Here is a 21,525-nt window from a genome sequence, read left to right as displayed (position 1 = left end):
CGTGCCTTTTTTAATTTTGAAACTAAACAGACTTGCAGGATTTAAAAAAATACAATAAAAATTCAATAGATTAAATAAATAAATGTTCAAATTATAACAAAAATTATGGGATGCATTGGGCTTCATGGGCCCCCTTAAACTTCATAGGCCCGAAGCGATGTACCGGCTGCACCCCCCTCTCCTCGGGCCTGCGTATCACAGTAAACATAAATAAACATCTAGTTTATGGCTAAAGACAAATAAACACCTAGGTAATAGATCTGAATGTAAAAGATTGTGGACTTTTGGAATTAGCAGACCATCACACAATAAAGGCTTCTTGGACAACCCATTCAAAAACCATTGACAATAATATGTAGCTAGCATTCTTCCTTTTATGGCTCTAACAGCTTTCATTTCTCCAAGTGCATCTATGTGAATTGGTGTCTATTCTGCCAACTGAGCATTTTTGAGTTTAGGGTACTAAATTTTACAGAGAAGACCTGGCTTGCAAGAAGCATTACAGTTCATTACAAAGCTGTTGGGTAAGGTTGAGGCCAGGGCTCTGTGCAGGCCACTATAGTTCTTTACACCAAACCCATCAAAACATGGGGTCTATTTATAAAAATGTGAATCTAACATTTACAGAAACAGAATCAATTACTTCCAGAAAACACAAGGACATAGAAAATTCTCTACTACTAGAATGTTTCTGTGAATGATAGATTCGCTGCTTTATAAATAGATCCCTATGTCTTCATGAACCTGGTGCTGTACACATCCAAGTTGTTGCTACAAAGTTAAAACAAATAAATAATCTCATGCAAATCAATGTCTTTGTATGCATTGGCATTACCAGCATCATTTAAACGAAACAAATACATTTGGACAATTTCATTCTCCTGGATTATGGTTTGTATTTTTGTTATTTACGCATAGAGCCATTTAAAATACATACTAAATATAAAAGTAAGTAAAAGTGTAATTTATATTCTGCAAGTTACATAGTTACATAGTAGGTTAGGTTGAAAAAAGACATAAGTCCATCAAGTTCAACCACTAGGGAAATAAACATATCCCAGATAAAACCCTATAAGACATAGTTGGTCCAAAGGAAGGCAAAAAAACCCTGGTACAACTTAGTTCAAAGTATTAGGAAAAAACGTCTGGCAATGTGTATAAAATATTTAAACATATTGAAACCACCAATGCTGAATAAATAGAGTAATATTTACTATAGGCTGTGTTCACTGGCATGACTGATTGGGTATATTACTGCTACATGTTTGTGTAACCATATCCACCATGGGTACCAATAATGTGCCAAGCAATTTAATGACTAAAAAGGTGTTTTCCTATGCATTCTAAGGTATGGACAGTAGAGGGCAGTACTGCATTGACAAATACAATAATAGAAGTCTGATTTAGACTGTAGTACTTGGAATAAATATGCTAAATATCTCTAAACCTTCCTTGTTCAGTCATAGCATTGACATCCTCCTCATGTTAGTCAAGGGAACGAGTGTAATTGTGCAGCCACCCCCAACATCCAGGCAAACCAGAATCCAGGGAAATTTTAGTTGTCTAGAATAGTTTTTTTCTAGATGATTGCTGGTTCTGATGTAAGATATGTCTGCACAAGGCAGTAATATAAATTGTGCATGATAAAGCCATAGTCTCTCTACAGCAGCCATTCTAAGGGTTCCTCCATAGGTTGTTAGGGGTTATTTGAGCAGTGGCTGATTGCCTTCCCATTTGATGGTACCTGCATAATTTAGGGTCAATGCCACTTAAATGAGCCAGTAGCATGAATAAAAAGATTTGTTTAGCTGTTTTTTAGGAATAACCACTAACACCCAACAAATTGGTTTTAGCAGGGTTTTCTTGGGGGGTAAAAGGTTGAGAAAGGCTGCCTATTTAGTGGTTGTATATTTTAACTATGGGCATACGTTTCTAAGCACAGAGTACCACAATTTTACAGGAGTAGTTTAGTAGGTAATAGGTATTACCTTTTTGGTGCCTCAAGGCCCCTCCTATTTTCATTTTTCTGAGCTTAATTGACTATTAACCAATTCCTCTCACCACTGTACATTCCAATGGACCAGAGCAAGTTTTACATTTTTGCTATGGGTCTGTTTATATTCACATACACTAGGATGCCCTCAGTGCTAAGTGCAGCATCAATTGACACCTGTACAAGGGATGTATCTACCATTAGGCACTGAGGGGCCAGTGGCATAGATGGGTGAAGTGTGTGTGTTAAAGGGAGTGCTCAGTGCTGCAGCACATTAAGGGGTGGACTAGGCCAACCGGAGGGAGACATTTGCCCTTTGGGCTGTGCTGACCTTTATCAAATTGGGTCAGCACATTGAGGAAGGGGCTGCAGCTTTTCCCTCTTTCAGCCATTCAGTCAGCCATCCTTCAGTACAAAGCAGAAGGTGAAAGAGTGTCAAGCAGTTGCTCAATGTCACGGGGAGGGGGGGGGGGGGGGGTTTGTTAATAAAGAGCATAAGTAAAAAAGAGGTGAGGTCTCTGTACAGCCTAATTCACTCCTATTTTTTGGATTTTCATCACATTCACCAAAATAAATGAAATTTCCCTTACAAGATGATAATTTTCTTTACCCAACCCTAAACTCCTTTAGTAAATCAAGCCTATTACGTTTGTATATGTTTGAAATCTATGTAGAACTTTTTTGTAAAACTATAGTTTGTCACACAAAACTTACAAATAAAGCACATTAAACAGGTGAATTTGTATTTGTACCTACCCATGGGTGGAGTAGCAAGGGTTTGTCTCCCCACAATCTGCGCAGGTCCAAGTCCATCCAAAAAATGACTAAAGTGGCTCTCTGCTCCTAATCGAGTTGTGGGAAAAATAAATCTGTATAGGATAAAGTACAAAGTATAATTAATATAGAAGGGGAAGCCTAATGTGTCACTAAAGTGTGAAACAAAAATCATATGTGTTTTTTGTTTAAATGCTACATTCTTTTTTCCTGCTGTTTTAAACTATGTGTCCAATTGGTCCCCACAAATACCTTATATGTTTTGCAAGTAACTGAATGTCCAAAGGCTTGTGGTTACAATTTGTTCTACATTCATAGAACAACTTCATATGTATCTACCCCATTGTATTGGAGAGAGATTACAAACTTTCATCTATGATACACGATACAAGGAATCATGGAACATGTCGTTTTCTAATGGACAGCAAACTGACATTGTAGCCGCTCTGCTGTGCTCTAGTGTAGAGCCAGAAAAAGTGAAAAACCCCAGCAGCCCCTACACAGGTGAATATGAACTGCACTGCCTGGCCACAAAAAACTACCCAAGCCTGATGGGGAAGTGTTAAATTCTGGGGTTGTTTCAGTGCAATAGGTTTGGGTTCAGCAATGGTATGTACAGTAGACTTTCTGAATATATTGAATGATATTTTTCTTCCTTGGCGGCACATGCATATTCCAAGAAAACAATGCCAGGATTTATCAGGTTCAAATTGTAAAAGAGTGATTCACAGAGCATGAGTGTTAGAAAATATCTCTATACTTATGGTGACAATTTCAGCGTAACAGACAAGAATTACAGACTACAATTCTGAGATGGAGAATTACTCGATCAGACTCCCTAATTCTCTCATAATTGCTATCTTTTAAAGTTAATATCCAATCAGCCAAACCTTTTGCGATGGGAATGGCTACACTACTTGTGTTCTTACTGCTGTCTTGGACTCCATTAGAGATTTCCTATTACTTTTCTGACTTTCTTTCTTTCTTGCAGGTCTTTATTGCAAAAAAGGAAAGACAATGTCCCTTCTGCAATAAGCATACTTACCTGTCTGATCGCTATGAGTACAGTGGGGTTTAGTTCCCCTTAAAGTAATGCTAAAAGTAAAAAGCTGTAAAGATAGGTTTATTACCTGGGGACCATTAAGTGATCATATATTTCTAAAACAGGTTAAGAAAATGATGAGAACATTTCCACTTTTGAGTGGATGAAACACTTTTGGCACCCGAGTTGGGAAGTACATCTCTGTTGGGTTAGCACAATTTATTTAATATTAATTATGTCTCACCAACAATAATGCTTTATCAGTATATACTGGTATATGTATACCATATATGAGGTCATCCTAAAGGAATGCAGCATATCCTGTAACTGGTATCCTTATAAGGTAAAATGCTGGTTTAAGGGATGATCATTGGTAAGTACTGGTCAAACACTGGCCATTGTCTCAGTTTCCTGGATAGTTAAAAACACAGTGCCATGCTTAATAACTAGTCTTGACCAGAAGTAACTGTATGCAACATGTTTTTTGATCATCTGCCAAGCCATTTTTTTGGAAGTCTCCTTGGATGATGAATGCAACTTACTTCCGCAGCTAAGTATTTTTGTTATATTTAACTCTGTTACTGCATTGTTTTATCTATCTGTCTTTATTAATAAATAGTATAATCTTCCAAGTCTGTGTGTTATCTCTCTTTGTACACTTCAAATTGAACCCATCAATATTTGCATAAACTGTCACAAATTATATCTGTGACATAACAATCTCTGAAAAGATTCACACAACCTTTCCCACAAGGGTTTAGTTATTTTCCACATTGTAATGCTGAATTTGAACACTTCAGTTTATAAGTTTTTACATAATATTCATTATTCTTAATGCAGTTTTTTTTTTACATGGGATTTCTACATTATGTGTTTGTGTTATGTGTGGTGATCTTCATTTGTAGTCACTGTTTTTAGGATCTCTTTTATATAATACATATACTGTATTTTTTAAATTATTTTGCAGAATTCTAAATTTATTTGGGTTGAGTTAGATTGCTGATATTGAGAGGGCAATACATTAGAAAGGCAGTTGGCGTCTGATGGGACAGGCTGTGCAAGTATAGTGCAACCAGGGAAGCTTGACTGCCTTTTTCAATCCTCAATAATGTCAACCAGGAATGAGAAAGTAATGAGAGGAAAATGCCACTTACGTGCCATCAGAACTGTTGCTGTTAGTGCTACCATCAGTAGATTCCCGACTCCCTTGTCTTGTTACCCGGTTTCTCATTTCCACAGCAATACCCGTCTCTGTGCTGCGCCGAATATTACTGCGCAGTTTCTTTGTTGTACCATCTGCGAAAAGCAAGGAATATGATCATTATAAATGCATTTGCCATGTGAATATACAGTATAAAAAGTACAAAAATAAAAGATGATACTGTTGATCACTTCAAAAGCATACATGAAATGCAAGTCTCTAACAGTATTCCTTAGTAAGTAAGCTTATGACAGTTCTAAACTAGTTTAAAAACCAGCTGGCTGTTTGATTCCAATGACCAAAATACATTCTAGGTGCATTAATATAAAAGGTGTGCTGTTTTATAGTCACAGTCCGCAGGAAAGGACGTTCATTTTCTGCGTAGAAGCAGCGAAGTGTTGGGAGTATCCACTGCTGAGTAATAGCTAGATCACTCCAATCAGAAGTGAGCATAAAATTTGCTAATACCAGAGCTAGAGACCTCTGCAGAGAAATCTGTGCTTCCAAACAAAGAGCAAGGGTCCACACCATGCTGGAAGGGGACACGTCTTCTGCTTAGGCTGTGGCTAAATTAAAAAAATAAACTGTAAGACTGTTTGCTTTGATGCACCTGGAATGTACTTAGTGGATTCAAAATGAATGTAAAATTAGGCTGTGAAGAAGTAATATAATTCATCCAAATAACAACTGTTAAGTAATAAGGTCAAATGTCACATTTACACGTTTCCTTCCAATATGTAGACCTATAACCACTGGTGACCAAAGCCAGAATCACAATCTATTCTGCATCTAGGAGGTTTACAATGCCTTGACTAAAATGTCCAAAGATATATTACAAAACAGAATATTGTTGTTGTTGTTGCTGTGTTCAGCAATAACACATAATGGTAAAAGGCTTCTAAATCACTAAGTGATTATCCATGAATACCTAAACAGTTTGCACATTCTCATCATTTAGCATTACTTGAGGTGTTTGTGAAGTACTGGGAAGGATGGTACTTCCACCCTCTGAGGTTGCCTGTCTCATGCAGCTGTCTTGCTGGATATTTATTTCATTTCATAAGCTGGAACGATATTAGTATAACTGGAATCCATTAGTGTTAAAGAGATCCAGAAAGAACTATTTATAAACAAGTAATTATTATAGAAAATATGGCTTTCAAATTAAACTACACAGAAATATGAGTCAATCAACAATAGGGTTGTGCTTATAAACACAAGAGCAAAGGGTGTGTTTCCCCTTGTAGTGGCCTTTTAGTGTGGTAGGGCCACTTTAGGAATTTATAGGTTGAGTAAGTTAGTGTACAGGGGAGAACTGGAAGCCTTTGTATTGGGGGACAAATGCAATCAAATGGTTTTTGATGGTAGGAACAAGTTTCTGGGGACTAAAAATGTACCATGCTAAGTGTAATATGGTATCATAGTGATTCATGGGCATAGCAAAAGAACACACCCTTTACATTTCCCAGCAATAAATCTTTTTTGGCTTTTGGTCTTGGTTTACAAGGCAACTCAGTGCTGCATGGTAAGTTGGAGCTAAAAGAAAAATAAAGGTCCTGCGCTCATGGATCTCTGAATGGTGAATTACTTTTACCCTATGCCACCAGCCCAAAATATCTTTTTAGTTCTGGCCTGAGGGGTAGTTTCCCTCCTGCTCCCAGAGGTTTGTGGAACTATGGGCTTCAGTAATAAAAACCTGGCACTGCCAGTAAACAGAGCTATAAGATTGTAGAAAAGGACAATAAAATGTCACTGCACAAAGGAGCTTTGTGGTATAACTGTACAGTTTAGATATATATATTACTGTATTACCTGTGTAGAAACAGATAATTATACATGGTTAGATAAATATGTATGGAACAGTGCTACAGGTAAATACAGACTGCCAAACTGTCAGGTATCATTGAGCATATTGAGTGTGAATGCTATGTGAACATGTAAAGAACAATAAGAGTTTTCTTGTACAAGATTGGATGATAGAGGTCAGCACAGTTTCATCTCACAGATTCCCTTTAAACTCCAAAAGTAACTCGGCCACAATATCTCAAAAAGTCCTGTTGCATAGATATATTTCCCATCTTTAACATATGAATTGAAAGGGCTTAACAAACTAAGCCTGTTTGCTTATTAATACTGTATATCAAAGATGAAATTTACTTTTATCCAAAATACTGATATGCATGTATTTCAAACTATTATCAACTTTCCCAACAATATATATACTGCGTTTCCCCGAAAATAAGACACCCCCCCCCCAAAGTAAGCCCTAGCAGGATTTTTGGCTGTTTTCGAGCAAGCTCGAAATATAAACTCTACCCCTAAAGTAAGCCCTAGCTTAATACCTTAGAATATCTTCAGCACATACTGTACATAGTGGTGGGGGAGGAAGTAAAGGACATCACAGACTGTCACACTAGTGCAGGACTGTCACAACATCACTACATTACGTACCGGTATTCCAGGCTCACACAACCCATCACTTCTCCAGGTGCAGAGCTGATGATTGTAGAGAGAGATGTGAAGGGAGGGCAGACTGAGCCTGTCACATCTCTCCTTCTCCGTTACCGGTAATACGGCGCTGCACAAATGAACGTGGTGGGGGGAGGAGAAAAGGGAGGACGCTGAGGATGCCACACCTCTCATCCAGGGCACCGCCGGTACAGTGTACCCGGCAGTGCAGAACTGATCGTGGTGGGAGGAGTGAAGGGAGAACAGCGCGGATAAGGCTGTCCCATCTCTCTTCCAGAGCACCACCGATACAGTGATTACGGTGGTGCAGGACTGATTGGTGAGGGGGGGTTCCCCCTTGATGTTCCAGAATGTGATAACATTTGAAATAAATGGTAATTTATTTGTTAAAAAATAAATGCGGTTTGCTGTTCTTCTCAAAATATAAGCCCTACCTGAAAATAAGCCCTAGGGCATTTCTTGGGAAAAAAAATAATATAAGACAGTGTCTTATTTTCGGGGAAACACGGTATATACCTCAGCTTTTGCAGGAGAACAATACTATAATAATTGATGGTAATTGTTAATAATAAAAAAAAATAATTGTTGGGTAGATCATGGAAGATCTCTTCTGACTTCCCCGTATAGGGGCTCTTGTTGATCTGGATTAAAGTGATTGGGGGATCAATTATATCTGGTACCACATATGTATATTATATACATGCTTTTTATTGAATTGACTATTTAAAGTGTATGTTAATAAACAATATTGAGTTTTTATTAGGTATGTCTAATTGTTGGTAAAGCCACCAGAAATAGTCCCAATACATTAGGGATATGAGCATGTTGCTCTAATCCTTATACTTTTTTCTATGTTCAATTAAAGAACTGGCTATTTTTGCATTTGGTCAGAACCACTCAATACCAAACTAAACTCACTTTATTCTAAGCCTGCAGAACACTTACATTTACATGGCTACAGTCTTATAGGGAAGTCTAGTGTATATGTACCGCAGTCTTTGTGAGCCAACACATGGTGCACTAAATGAAGAGCTACACAGTGCTTGGCATTCAATATGTATGAGAAGGGAAAACATCTTTTATGTACTACATAGCATACTCAAAGCTTTCTCAACACTCCTGTCAAGCTGTCAGTTCTCAGCCCACTGTTGTCTGTACTGAGCAGTGTTTGATACAAGTTGTGCTGAGCACGCTACAGTGTTTAAAGCATTTCTTAACCATGTAACTGCACTTTTAGAACATTTCCACTCATTTTGTTACTTTGTTATTAACAACTTTGTTCCTAAAACACCCCCTTAGTCTCAATATGTCTTAATATCCAGCAACTTGCAACCATTTGTCAAACCTTTTTTGTGGGAGTGTGTCTGGTCAAGTTAACCTGCAAGAAATTAAACTCATCACAAGAAGTAAGGAATGCTTGTAATATAATACAAAGCCTTAGTGAGATGAGTCACAAATACCAATAATTTCATAAAATGTATAACCCAGCCCTCTTTTTATAACAGGGTGGGATCAAAGCAGCCATATTTTTCAATATGTGTTAAACCTGTTAGGGAGAAGCGACAGTGTGGTTGAGAGATACTGTTATTCCTTTTTTATTACTTTTATTTTCCTAATTTTGCCATTTGTACATGTCTTCCACGGCAGTTCCGTTTTCCATGCTCTTTATTTGACAATACCTTACCTAATATCCTTACAAATGTCCTGAATTAAAAAACAAGCTTAATTTGCCCTTCCACCATGGACATCAATTGTGGTCACAGCAAAGTTTGTGAATTTAGAACATCAACCTAATCTTAACCTGCACTGACAAAGCACAAGTTAAGATTAAGATTTTAGATTTTGAAATACATTTACAACCTCAGAACAATGTCCTGTAGATTCATCCTGAGGTAAACTGAGGTCCTACCTATACAACAAATTTCATTTGTATCTAATAACGCAGACCCCTGACACTACAAGGTTGTTGGTCGATCTAAAGTGGTACAATCAAATTATAACACACATAGTCACTTTTTTAGGCATTGGATCCACATTGCATACAGGGGATGCCAATTGCAGATCTACACAAGCGGATTTGAATATACATAATATTTAGAATATTTTTGGTGGCCATACATTTGTTTGATTATAGTTTGAATGGGTCTTTATTTCTTTGGAGAGATATTTGATTTATGTAAATAGATCTCTTAAATGACATTAGTAGTATCGTAAGTAATTTTCCAGACTTTCAATACTGATGAAAATTGCATCAAATTGTTTATTTTTAGACAATATTTGTACAATCAATTTTAAAAAAGCAGTGCTAAACAAAAGCAAACTTTGACCAATTCTAACCTGAGTTTTGGCTAATCATAGATCTATGATCTGCGACTTACGATGTCAATAAAACGTACCATTAGGTACACAAGTACTAGTGACAGTGCAGATGCAAAGTGATTGGCTGCTCAGGCCCCTGTGCAGTCACATGGGGGCAAGAAGGGAGATGTCAGACTTGTGTAAGCTACAAGTTGCACAGCTTCCACAGGGATACTTCTCTTTACTCCCAGTAGCTTAACAAATAAATGATAAAAACAAAAATACCTATGTACAGCTGGTTGGGCTACAACTAAAATAAACCCGTAGCTTTATCCTGCGAGGGCAGACTCAAGTTGAGCATTATAGAAGTCTATGTCTATAATTTAATCACCAGTTTGTCTTTATTCACCATAAATGGCCTATTAGAAATCTAGTACACATCCACATACATTTTAATATTTCTATTATTATTATTATTACAAAAACATGCAGTTAGGTTAGTTGGCTCCCCCCAAAAAATTGACCTTAGACTGTAATAATGACATATGACTATGGTAGGGACATTAGATTGTAAGCCCCTTTAAGGGACAGCTAGTGACATGACTATGGACTTTGAACAGTGCTGCGTAATATGATGGTGCTATATAAATACTGTGTAATAATAATAAAAATAATAATTATTATTATTAGCAGCAGCAAAAGCCTTCTTTTCAATATATGACCATTTTATCATGCTTATTACAAACTTACACCCATATCCCAGGGGAATAAGAAAGAGAATGTGAAAATTCATGCTAACCTGAAGCAATTAATAAATTATTCACCCCTTTCTTTTCCTCCAATTGAAACTCACCTTAAATCATTGAAGGGTAATATGGGCACCTTTCCTATTACGGTAGTATTCCAGACACTTTACGATAGAATAACAAAATTATGAAATTGTGACTAGTATGTTCTCTGAAAAACAATTCTTTCTCAGAACTCATGTAAAACAGACAAATTGTGTGTTAAAAATAAACATTCTATTTATATAGCAAGCTTCTGAAGCCTTCGGTGCATCTTCGCTTGGCCTGACAACCAATAGGAGCTTGGAGATCCTGTCTCCATGGAGACGCAGTGCTCCAGATCACATCCAGTAAAGGTAATTATATCTTCTTACAGATGGGAACAGTGGTGTACAAGTGATGCTCAGCTAGAGCACAAGCAAGATGTTCTGTAATATTGCTTCCAAGTATCTGACATGGAGGAGTCCTAATAAAGACAGAACAACATGTTTATGCAACCTCTATTAACCCAAGTGCTGCTACAGTGGTGTGAATCCATAATCATTGTCTTTGTCACATCTTTCTGGATCTGTATTAATCATTTCTGGTATTAACATTTTCTTGGATCTCATTTGATATAATTCATTTTAAAAGGTCAGACAGTTTTAGAAAGATTCTTCAGTATAATGTCATCTATGTATCAGGGGCACATACAGTTATTGGGGATTCTGCCCCCCACCCACCTGCTATGGCCATTACAAGGAGGATTCTCAATCTTCCAAATGGAATTTTTCATTATTGTTGTATTATGGAAAATTCAGGAAGATGATGCAGACTCCTTTGCAGCTAAAAGAAACAATCGCTGCCACAGTAAACATATGGACTTGGAAGACTCTTTGCCAGAGAATGTTTTGGTGAATGCTAGATTCAACACTTTATAAATAAAGCCCATAGTGTTCCAGCATTTTTTTTTTGGAAGGGATTTTCATCATCAATAGTCATAGATACATTCTCCCCTATAAATAAAAACCAAGCCACCCTTATACCTACAGTAAATCCTTGTCCAGTTTTTTATTTTATTTGTTATTAAACTCAGTAAGGCTGGGTCTACATAGACGTTTTTTAAAAACGCATGTAAACATTCCTATTGCATTTATATGCGTTTTATGCACTTTTATTAGTATTTTAAAGTTTGCCTTTAAAATGCTGGAAAACACTGGAAAACGCGTTTTTAACTAATTTGCATATTAAGTGCTCAAAAATGCAGGAAAATGTCCCATTGAAATCAATAGAAGCGTTTACCCGCGTTTTCCCACTTTTGTGGCCGTTTTCCAGCGTTAACATCATAAATGCCATAAACGTGGCTCAAGGAAACGTCCTTGTGTAGGTTAATCCATTGTATGCATGCATGTAGATTTCAAACAAAGGCTTTAAAAGCCTCAGGTTAAACAATGGGGAAACATACCCGTAAGATATATTATTCCTTTATTTTATATAAGATAAATGCACTTCTTGTTCATTTCACTGCTAAAGGATTCTTTTACACTTTTCCCAACATCTTTGGAGACCATAAATAACCACTCAGCTCTTTATCTTAGTGGTCCACTACCCCATTCTCTCCACTCCTTTAAATGTCTTATTTGGCTCCTCTGCTGTCATCCTCAATATTACACTCCCCTACACTATGTCAGCCTTTCCTCCATAACCTATTCATTCTCCTGATCTTCTGAGCTACACCTTTATTTACCAAAAGAAGAGAGAGAGTATGTACTGTCTGTTAGCTCTGCAGGGATGAACATCAGTTCATACAAGACCTAATATTACACTTGGTCTCCTCTTTCTGCCCAGTGTTCTTTTGCTATTTCTCTCTTCACATAGGTAATCTCTTACAATCTATGATCTGGTGCCACAAACTGGACTTTTCCCCTATTGGTAATGCATAGTCCAAGCCTGCTGACCCTGGATCTCTATATTACAATAGCTGTCTTTCCTCCACTCCTTATATCGTGTGGCCTGTTCTCCTCCTCCAACCTCCAGCTCCTATTTATGACTTTAGACCCTTGTTTAACAAATCCTTTGTGCTTGGTACCTGTGACATCATATATTCCTCTATCCTGTGTATTACAAAATAATATCCTGATGAATTCTCTGCCCCCTTTTACATCTACAAGTCCTGCTGTATACACCATTCATTCATCAGCCCTGCTTTACCATGCCATCAACTGGTATTCCTCCTCCACCTCCCATCTTTTGGTTTAGGATAATGAATTTATTTAAGCATGGAGATTAAAAACTATTCACTTGTGCTTTTTCTATTTTCTATTGCAATATCTTGGTAAGGGTTGCTGAATTCCCTTTAAAACTACATATAAGCCCAGAGTCTCCCCTTGATAAGTCTGGGGTTTTAAAGATAGCTATTTTTCATGTATAATTTGGCCCTTACACTTCTCTGCCCAGGACCTCTAAAGCTCTCTGCAAGCCATACCTGTGGCTTCCTGGTATCTGCACCGTTCTTCCATGCATATAGTCATGCTTCGCATGGATTAAAAAATGTGCTAAATCTATATTGTCCCAATTGTTTCAGCTTTGCAAATAGCAGTCTGTAGACTTGCAGCCATGTCTTCATACAAGAAAGTGAGTAGATACTGCCTCCAGATATATGTTTTACACACTTTCTCTTTTTCTTTCTTATATATATATATATATATATATATATATATATATATATATATGATAGGTTTATACAAAATAACACTGTACAATGTAAATGATATACTGAAATTTCTAATATACAGAAAAACTGGAATACAGCATAAACCCTGTGTTCAGTCGATGAACCAGACACTAATCCTGCTGCGCCCAATAGAAGCCCCTTGCTCTCTGCGGGTTCCTTGGCAACCCCTTGATGAACCAGGTCACCAGGAGATATTCCTCCTTAGTTCTTTTCATCACATTCACATCTGTTTGATGCCTCCTGTTACCATAGCAACAACTGTCCTGCACCTTCTCTCTATCTCACTCAAACATGAAACTGCTCCTGCAGTGAAGGTACCATAGTCTAACAAAGAGGGGAATTGTGGTCATAAAAGACAAACACTCTATTTAATCTGCTTATTTTGTACAAAGCTTTTCCCTGGTTAATCCTAAAAAACAAAAAGTATTTATTATCTATTATATGACAGTGAAATCTGCCAGTTCAAATGGGTTTGTTATTCTAAATATGTAAATATTTTTGTATACAGAGCTAAGAAAACTGCATATTAGCAAAGCTGGGACTCAATTTACTGTAAAGACAATGACAGAGTGCTGGCTTGATTAATGCATACATGCACATCATTTATGCAGAAGTATGTATCATTACTTCATATTTGCATGGTAAAATTTATATAAAATTGTATGTGTATGTGTGTTCCACCATCACTCGAAAACGCATGGAGACTTTTCAACTAAACACACTATACATATGACTGAGACTCATGAGAGTGCACCAGTCTTCTTTGTACAGCGCTGTGCTATGTCGGAGCTATATTTGGATGTATGTATGTGTGTATGTCATCTATCCGAAACACATCAACACATTTCAACCAAACTGCTAGACATATGCACGGCTGATCTTTGTACGGCACTGTGCTATATGTCAGAGGTATATCTGCATGTATGTATGTATGTATATATGTGTGTAAGTGTTGCAGTGTGCCTTTTGCTTAAATTTTTACATACCATCTAAATAAACACAATTCAAAGACAGGGCTTTTTAGGCAAACAATAGTGATTTATGTAATAAATATCATTCTTAGGTAATACCTAAAATTTACAAAAATGCAAAATACCCCTCGGGACACCCCATAGTGTCAGGGATTGACTCTATTTCATCAAATGCAAGCGACTTGGTAGACACTTTCCTTAGACTATTTGTCTACAAACTACCATCATATTTAAAGGACACAATACAATTACGTCAGATCTTCCAAAACATTATATTTCCACTAAATTTTATACTGGCCGCTATCGATGTAGATTCATTATACAATTGCATTCCCCATTCTTCAGGCCTGGATACCATCAGGTCAATCAATGAGACAGAAAATCCATCATATCCAGAAGACAATATATTCATATTCAACCTTTTCAAATACATTTTGACTAGAAATGTGTTCACGTACAATCATAAACATTACCTTCAAGTACAGGGTGTTGCGATGGGGATGAAATGTGCCCCATTATATGCCAATTTATACTTGAGTGAATGGGAAAGAGAAGTGTTCCTAGACCCAAATTTCGCAAATTTTCGGTCTCACATCTACTTATGGCGTCAATATATCGACAATATCATCATCATTTGGACAGACTCCACTAAAACCCTCCAAGAGATGTTTAATTTCATTCAGGTTAACAGATTCAATTTAAAATTTACCATATATACACATGCCAACATAGTACCTTTCCTAGATGTTTACATCAGGATCACAGATCACCAAAAAATCATTACTACTCTGTACAGGAAAGAGACGGGCAATACTATCCTACACGCCCATAGCTCACATCCGAAACGCCTTCTAAAAAGCATCCCATTTAGTCAAATGCTTAGACTAAAAAGGAACTGCACATCAGAATCTGATTTCAAATGAGGCCAAAGCACTAACCAACAGGCTAGCGCTCAGAAATCTCCTGAAAAAATCTTACCGCAAGGCCAGTCTATTACAACGGTATAAGTTAATTCATCAAACAACAAAAAACCCAAAAAAGCTCTCTGATCAAAGGAAAGTCCATCTTATCACCCGTTATAGCCAGGACCATGCAATTATTAAAAATATTCTTTCCAAACACAGGAACATCACACTAGGAGACCCCAATATAAAAAAAAAAAAAAGGAAATACACCACAAGTCACATATAGGAAATCTGGTTCCCTTAAGAACCTTCTGGTACATAGTCACTACGATACCACTGACACCACAACGGACAAAGAGAACAAACCAAAAGGGACTTTTAAATGTGGACACTGTAGACAATGTAATTGGATACACGAAAACCAAGCCCTATCATTACCGAATGGATCAGTACACAGAATCAACAAGCACATAAACTGTGAATGGAACGGCATTATATACTTTATTACATGCAGATGCGGCAAGAACTTTGGAATTACACATCAGCAAATACCTCAGAGTCAAAGTATTTTCTTAATAGCATCAGAAAATACAACTCATGTTTCCAAATGACATCATTCGGCGCCACATCAGTTGTTCAACAGCCTGGATTTCCATCCACATTCACGGTGCAAGGGTAAATTTACCATAAAGCGGGATTGTTACTTGCTGCTGCCAGATCAACCACCAATAATTAAATACCCGGGCAACACCGGGTAATCAGCTAGTAAATGTATAAAACATACTATAATTTTATCCTACCAATGGCCATAGCAAGTGTGGAAATATTTTAGTGAATGTGGACATAAATAAACACATGCATATGGGGAACCATAATTGGAAATGGGGATAAGAGAAAAAAGCACTAAAGTAACATTGTACAAAGCTTGACTGAATATCTGAGACATTAAACCCCTATTTATCAATGTGTAAAAGGGTGGGAAAGTCTATACTGTCATAAAAAAAACAATACAACAACTGGAACCTGAAATGGTGGTGGTACAGTTTTGTACTGGTGCTCAGACACATTGAACCATTGGTCCGGGATTCAAAACATTTGCAATCAAAAAGCAAATTACTTTGAAGAAATCCATTCCAGGTTTATTGACTCACCCAGTTTCACAGATCAAAGTGCATCCCCTCCAGCCCTGGAGAACCTTAATAAATAAGGCCCACGGCACCTGAGTTATTAAACCTTTCCAAAACTGGAGAATATAGACCATCTTGGGAGAAACTGGGTGATCCAGCAAACCTGAAATGGTGCAAGATTGAAAACATTGCCAACTAACAGCAAATGATTTTTGGAAATCCATTTTTTTCCAGGTGTTGTAGTTTTGTCTAGACATACTCATCTTATGGACATACACCTAATGGGAACAGTTTTCAAACACCTGCTAAGCATTTTGTAAGTGGCATTTCAAGCGTTTATGACTAACATGTACAAATTATGTTTTTTAAGCTTCCTAAACTCATCAAAGCCTGTGCAACCAAAGCTAGAAAACTGTTACCAAAGTGTCTGCAAATGGCACCAGGCACCAAGAAGTTAAAATAGTGTTCTTGGTAAACTTACTTGAAAGAGGAGATGGTCCCTGTAAAACACATATTTTCACTATATAAACTGCTGTACAGTACTAAACTACCACAACAGCTGCAGTTTAATATAGTGCATGCACTGCAAGAACTAGAATCAAGAAAATCACAGAAAATATTAATTACACAGCTGTGACTGTCTCTTCAGTCTCTGACCATCAATTGCAATATGTCAAAAGACTGATATTCTCCATGTGGTCACTATGGGATATATTTCTGCCAGAAGCCTTCTCCTTCAAGCACTGCAGTACTCTGTGTAATAGTTGTGCTTTGATCTATTTATAATGAAAGCACCAGCTAAGACTGTACATGCTTCAGTTTTGAAGAGATCAACTGAAAAAAAGTAGTTTATCCACACTTTTAATAATTTCCTGATATTTGCAGTACAGATTCACATATGCTTGCATTATGTAACCCAAACCACAACCTGCTTTCAGAATATGCTTACATTGGCAAAACCTAACCAAAACCTATAGATACTGTTTTATCTTACAAACAAAGGAGGGAAAAAGCAGGGGGCAGGAATGGCGACTATTTCTGACGGAGAATGGTGCGGCTGGGAGCGAATCATTTGATTTGCTCCCAGGATGCACAGCAAGGCCCAGCAGCCCAATCAGGAGAGATCTGAGCAGAGGCATAAACACAGGGAAGGAGGGAGAGGTTAGTCACTCCATGTTGTGTTCTGTGTGAAGGATAGAAGCAGGGAGAGACGTGGATTGTGACAGGGACAGGTTAGGAGCCTTCTGTATGTCTGTATATATACAGATATTGCAGTTTTTGATGCTACCTGGTCCTAATTAGCACAGAAGACTGTTTGCTGCAAAAAAATTTCTGTCCTACTCTAAAAAAAATACAGATATTTCAGTCTGATACCTCTTGCGCATTTACCAAAAAAAAGCCAGTTTGCTGCAGAAAAATTTCTGTCCTACTATAAAAAAATACAGATTTTTCAGTCTGATACCTCTTGCTCTTTACCAAAAAAAGCCAGGTTGCAGCAAAAAAATGTATGTCCTGCTCTTAAAAAAAAACAGATATTTCAGTCAGATACCTCTTGCTATTTACCAAAAAAGCCAGTTTGCTGCAGAAAAATTCATGTCCTACTCTAAAAAATACAGATATTTCAGTTGTTGATACCTCTTGCTATTTATCAAAAAAAGCCAGTTTGCTGCAGACAAATTTCTGTCCTACTCTAAAAAAAATAAAGACATTTCAGTCTGATACCTCTTGCTATTTACCAAAACAAGTCATTTTGCTGAAGAAAAAATTTCATTTCTACTCTTTACAAAATTCAGATATTTCAGTCAGATACCTCTTGCTATTTACCAAAACAAGTCATTTTGCTGAAGAAAGAAATTGTGTCTTTTTCTAAAAAAAATACAGATATTTCAGTCTGATACCTCCTGCTATTTACCAAAAAAAAGCCAGTTTGCTAAAGAAAATTTTCTGTCCTACTCTAAAAGAAATACAGATATTTCAGTCGTTGATACCTCTTGCTATTTACCAAAGAAGCCAGTTTGCTACAGAAAAATTTCTGTCCTACTCTAAAAAAAATACAGGTATTTCAGTCGGACACCTCTTGCTATTTACCAAAGAAAACCGTTTGGTACAGTGAAATTTCTGTCCTTCAATAAAATAAATACAGATATTTTAGTGTTTGATACCTGTTCCTATTTACCAAAGAAGACCGTTTGGTACAGTTAAATTTCTGACGATGGACTACACCCAGCTCTAGATGCCAGTTACCAATACGGTCCATGCTCCGTCTCAGGGCCCTCCGCTTCCTACTTCTGCTGCTGCTGCCGCCTTTCAGTACTCCATTTACAAAAATTGTTTTACACACTGCTGGGTGTCATTGATGATTCACTACACTCAGCTCTCCATGACACTTATCAATGCGGTCTCCCTGGCGATAGCTGAGCAGAGGCCACACACTGCTACGGCTCTCGCTGACCCACGCTCTGTCTCTGGTCCTCCATCCTTTTGCCTAATGTCACCACGCTACTTCTCCACAACTTTTTGGGTGGCATTCCTAACACGTCATCCATATCATGATGCCAGCTAGCAATGCAGTCTCCTGCTTTTTTGACGGCAGAGACTGCTGCTAGTGGGTTGAGTTCACAGGTAGCACCACCCTTTCTTAATGTCCTAATGCAGGGGTCGTCAAACTCCGGCCTTTAGGCCAGATACGGCCTAGCCAGTAGTTCATTCCGGCCTAACGCTCCCTAGAGGATCCGGCCAAATGTCGGCGGGCAACCCGCGTCTCCAGAACCGCGGATTGCTGGCTGGATCAGCCAGGGGGTGTTAGGAACTACCGGAGCCACCGGAGCTCCGGTACCGCCTCCTTGCTTGTTGCTCCCCTATTTACCCCGGCCGGCGTTGATACTTCCGCCGCCGTGGTAAATAGGGAACCCTCCCTGAAGGTAAATCCCTCTCCAATGCCTACAGAGGAGAGGAATGTCACTTCAGAGATAGTTCCCTGGTGGTGGCCTAGTGGCCATAAAAGTTTGCGGACCCCTGTCCTAATGTTTATGCTGCCTTCTGTACGCTGTCCATCACAAAAACCCAATTTGCCTGCTGTCACTTTGCCTGCCATTTTTTCGAAAAACCACAAGGTCTTTTGGAACTTTTGTATTTTTGTTGCCACTGTTCTCCTACACAAACCTAGCAAATTTGGTGGTTCTAACATATATAGGGGCTTTGATTTTAAAGGTCGGCCTATTGACTTTATTGGAATTTGTGAAATCGGTTTGCCGAAATTTTGCGGACCCATCGAATGTTCGAGAAATTTTTCAGGAGACTGTCAGAAGCCTTCTCACTCATCCCTATTAGTTAGTACACAGATAATTAATTATCACCAATTCTAAACCAAGAGGTAGCAGAATGATCTTCCCAACTGGCCTATATAAGGCCTAATTCATTAAAGGTTTCCAAGACTGATAGACCATCATGGAAGAACCTGGGTAATCCAGCAAACCTGAAATGGGTCAGAATTGAAAATATTTGACATATTATAGAAAATGATTTTATGAAACCCATTTCAGGTTTGCTGTATCACCCAGATGTACCCATGAAAGTCTTGTACAGTCTAGGAGAATCAAGTTCACATATATATTTAGTCTTGTACTAAGCTGTTTGCCTGGATTTCTACTACTCTCAGACTGTAAAAAAACATAAACATAATAAACAGTGTATATGAACAAATAATGGAAAATCAGCTTTGTTTTCCATTCAGACTCCATTATTTGTTTGAGTTAAAATATTTCCTAACCTGGTGCGAGATATGATGTAAGTCGGAATAGACTAAGTGATGTGGCCATAAAACAAGCAGTATGACTTCATAGATAAACCATCATAGATTTCACAGAGTTCCAATTTAAAATTTAGCAAAACATTCATCCAGATTTTAAAGGAGATTGCTTTGCTAAATGTAAAGGAGGACTATAAAGAGGACCCCTTATCAATTTAATATAGTAAAAATGGTAGCAGGCCTAATTAGGAAGATCTAATGGGGATCCTGCTTTTATGGCCACTTTGGCTTATGATATAAGATTCCTTGTCCCTGGTAAATCAGAAACCAAAAACTAAAAGAAATAGAAAGTTCTTTTTTGAGGGAAAATAAGTGGCATGTTTGCTCTTTACAATGACTTATTTCCAGTGGTATTTGCTAAAAATACAAAACTAAAATATTAAAACTTAACAAGTGAAGAGGCAACACAGATCTTTTGCAGATAGTTAATTTTATTCATGCAAAAAAGCAATTAAAATATACCTATGTATACTTCATTCATATAGGTTATCTGGGTGAAAGGAACTGTGTGGCTACAAATATTTAAACAATAAAAATGCCCCACATAACTCTATATCATTCCTCAATAAAAACCCAGCTTCTCTGAAAGCTTTGTTAAAACTCTATTACCATGCATATACATTCTAGAATATTTCTTTTAAACCAGAGGTATTCTATATTTTATTGGCAAATAAGCATTCACCTACTGTACAATAAAGCTTTTGCTTTTTTAAGTCTTCTGTGCAGGTTCTATCCGTGGTACTGAATCTCTAATGAGACATTTTATCTTCTGAAAGTCTTACCATAAACATGTTATTGTTTGCTTCATTTCTGCTGTTACATCACATTGTTGTTTGCAGAAAACTGCTGAGTACTTTCCACAAATACTAGCAAGCCTACAATCAGTGCCATCACTTGAAATGAACTTAATAATGATAATGCTACAGTTACACTTTACTAAGGCATATTTAGGACAAAGAGACCTAAAGACTGAATAGTATAATGTATCAGCAATAATGTTATAAGAGATGACAAAACAAAACGTGCTCAAAAAGCTTTTACAAATATGGTGACAAAAACAAAAGAGGAACCAAAGGAAGGTTGGTTTACCTAAGGCCTGGAGTAACAGGCCTGAGAAAGCATTTGCATGGTAGATCTATCTATCTATCTATCTATCTAGATAGATAGATATAGATATATGAGATAGTTGCTGTTTAACTAAGTTTCAATTGAGTTTTATAAGCGACCCCCCACCTACAAACTGTAGATAGGGTTTTCTCCTAATGATGGTCCTCTAAAAAAAGTATCAATGGTCTAAACATAGATCTACCAATTGTCATTGAAACCTGCGGAAAGTAAAGCTAATGCACAAGTGTCTAATGTGTGAGTTTATTCTGAGATGCGCATAGTACTGGATGTTACGCCTCAATGATAATAGACAAATCTCTCTTATCAAGCTT

At 37.5% G+C, this 21,525-nt stretch overlaps 1 protein-coding gene across 1 annotated transcript in view; it reads right to left on the bottom strand.

The window, feature by feature from the left end:
• RIMS3 (regulating synaptic membrane exocytosis 3) overlaps positions 1 to 21,525 on the bottom strand; it is a 58,418-nt gene that overhangs the window by 11,612 nt on the left and 25,281 nt on the right. Inside the window, exons 3-4 of the mRNA XM_072418810.1 lie at positions 4,964 to 5,105; positions 2,750 to 2,862 (exon numbers count right to left, since the gene is read on the bottom strand). Of these exons, the coding sequence (XP_072274911.1) occupies positions 2,750 to 2,862; positions 4,964 to 5,105 (255 nt within the window). The remainder of the gene's footprint in view (positions 1 to 2,749; positions 2,863 to 4,963; positions 5,106 to 21,525) is intronic.

Source organism: Pyxicephalus adspersus, chromosome 1 (genome assembly GCF_032062135.1).
Source record: "Pyxicephalus adspersus chromosome 1, UCB_Pads_2.0, whole genome shotgun sequence".
Taxonomy (NCBI): domain Eukaryota; kingdom Metazoa; phylum Chordata; class Amphibia; order Anura; family Pyxicephalidae; genus Pyxicephalus; species Pyxicephalus adspersus.
Note: the sequence above shows the minus strand (reverse complement) of the source record. Positions and strands in the feature narration are given on the sequence as shown.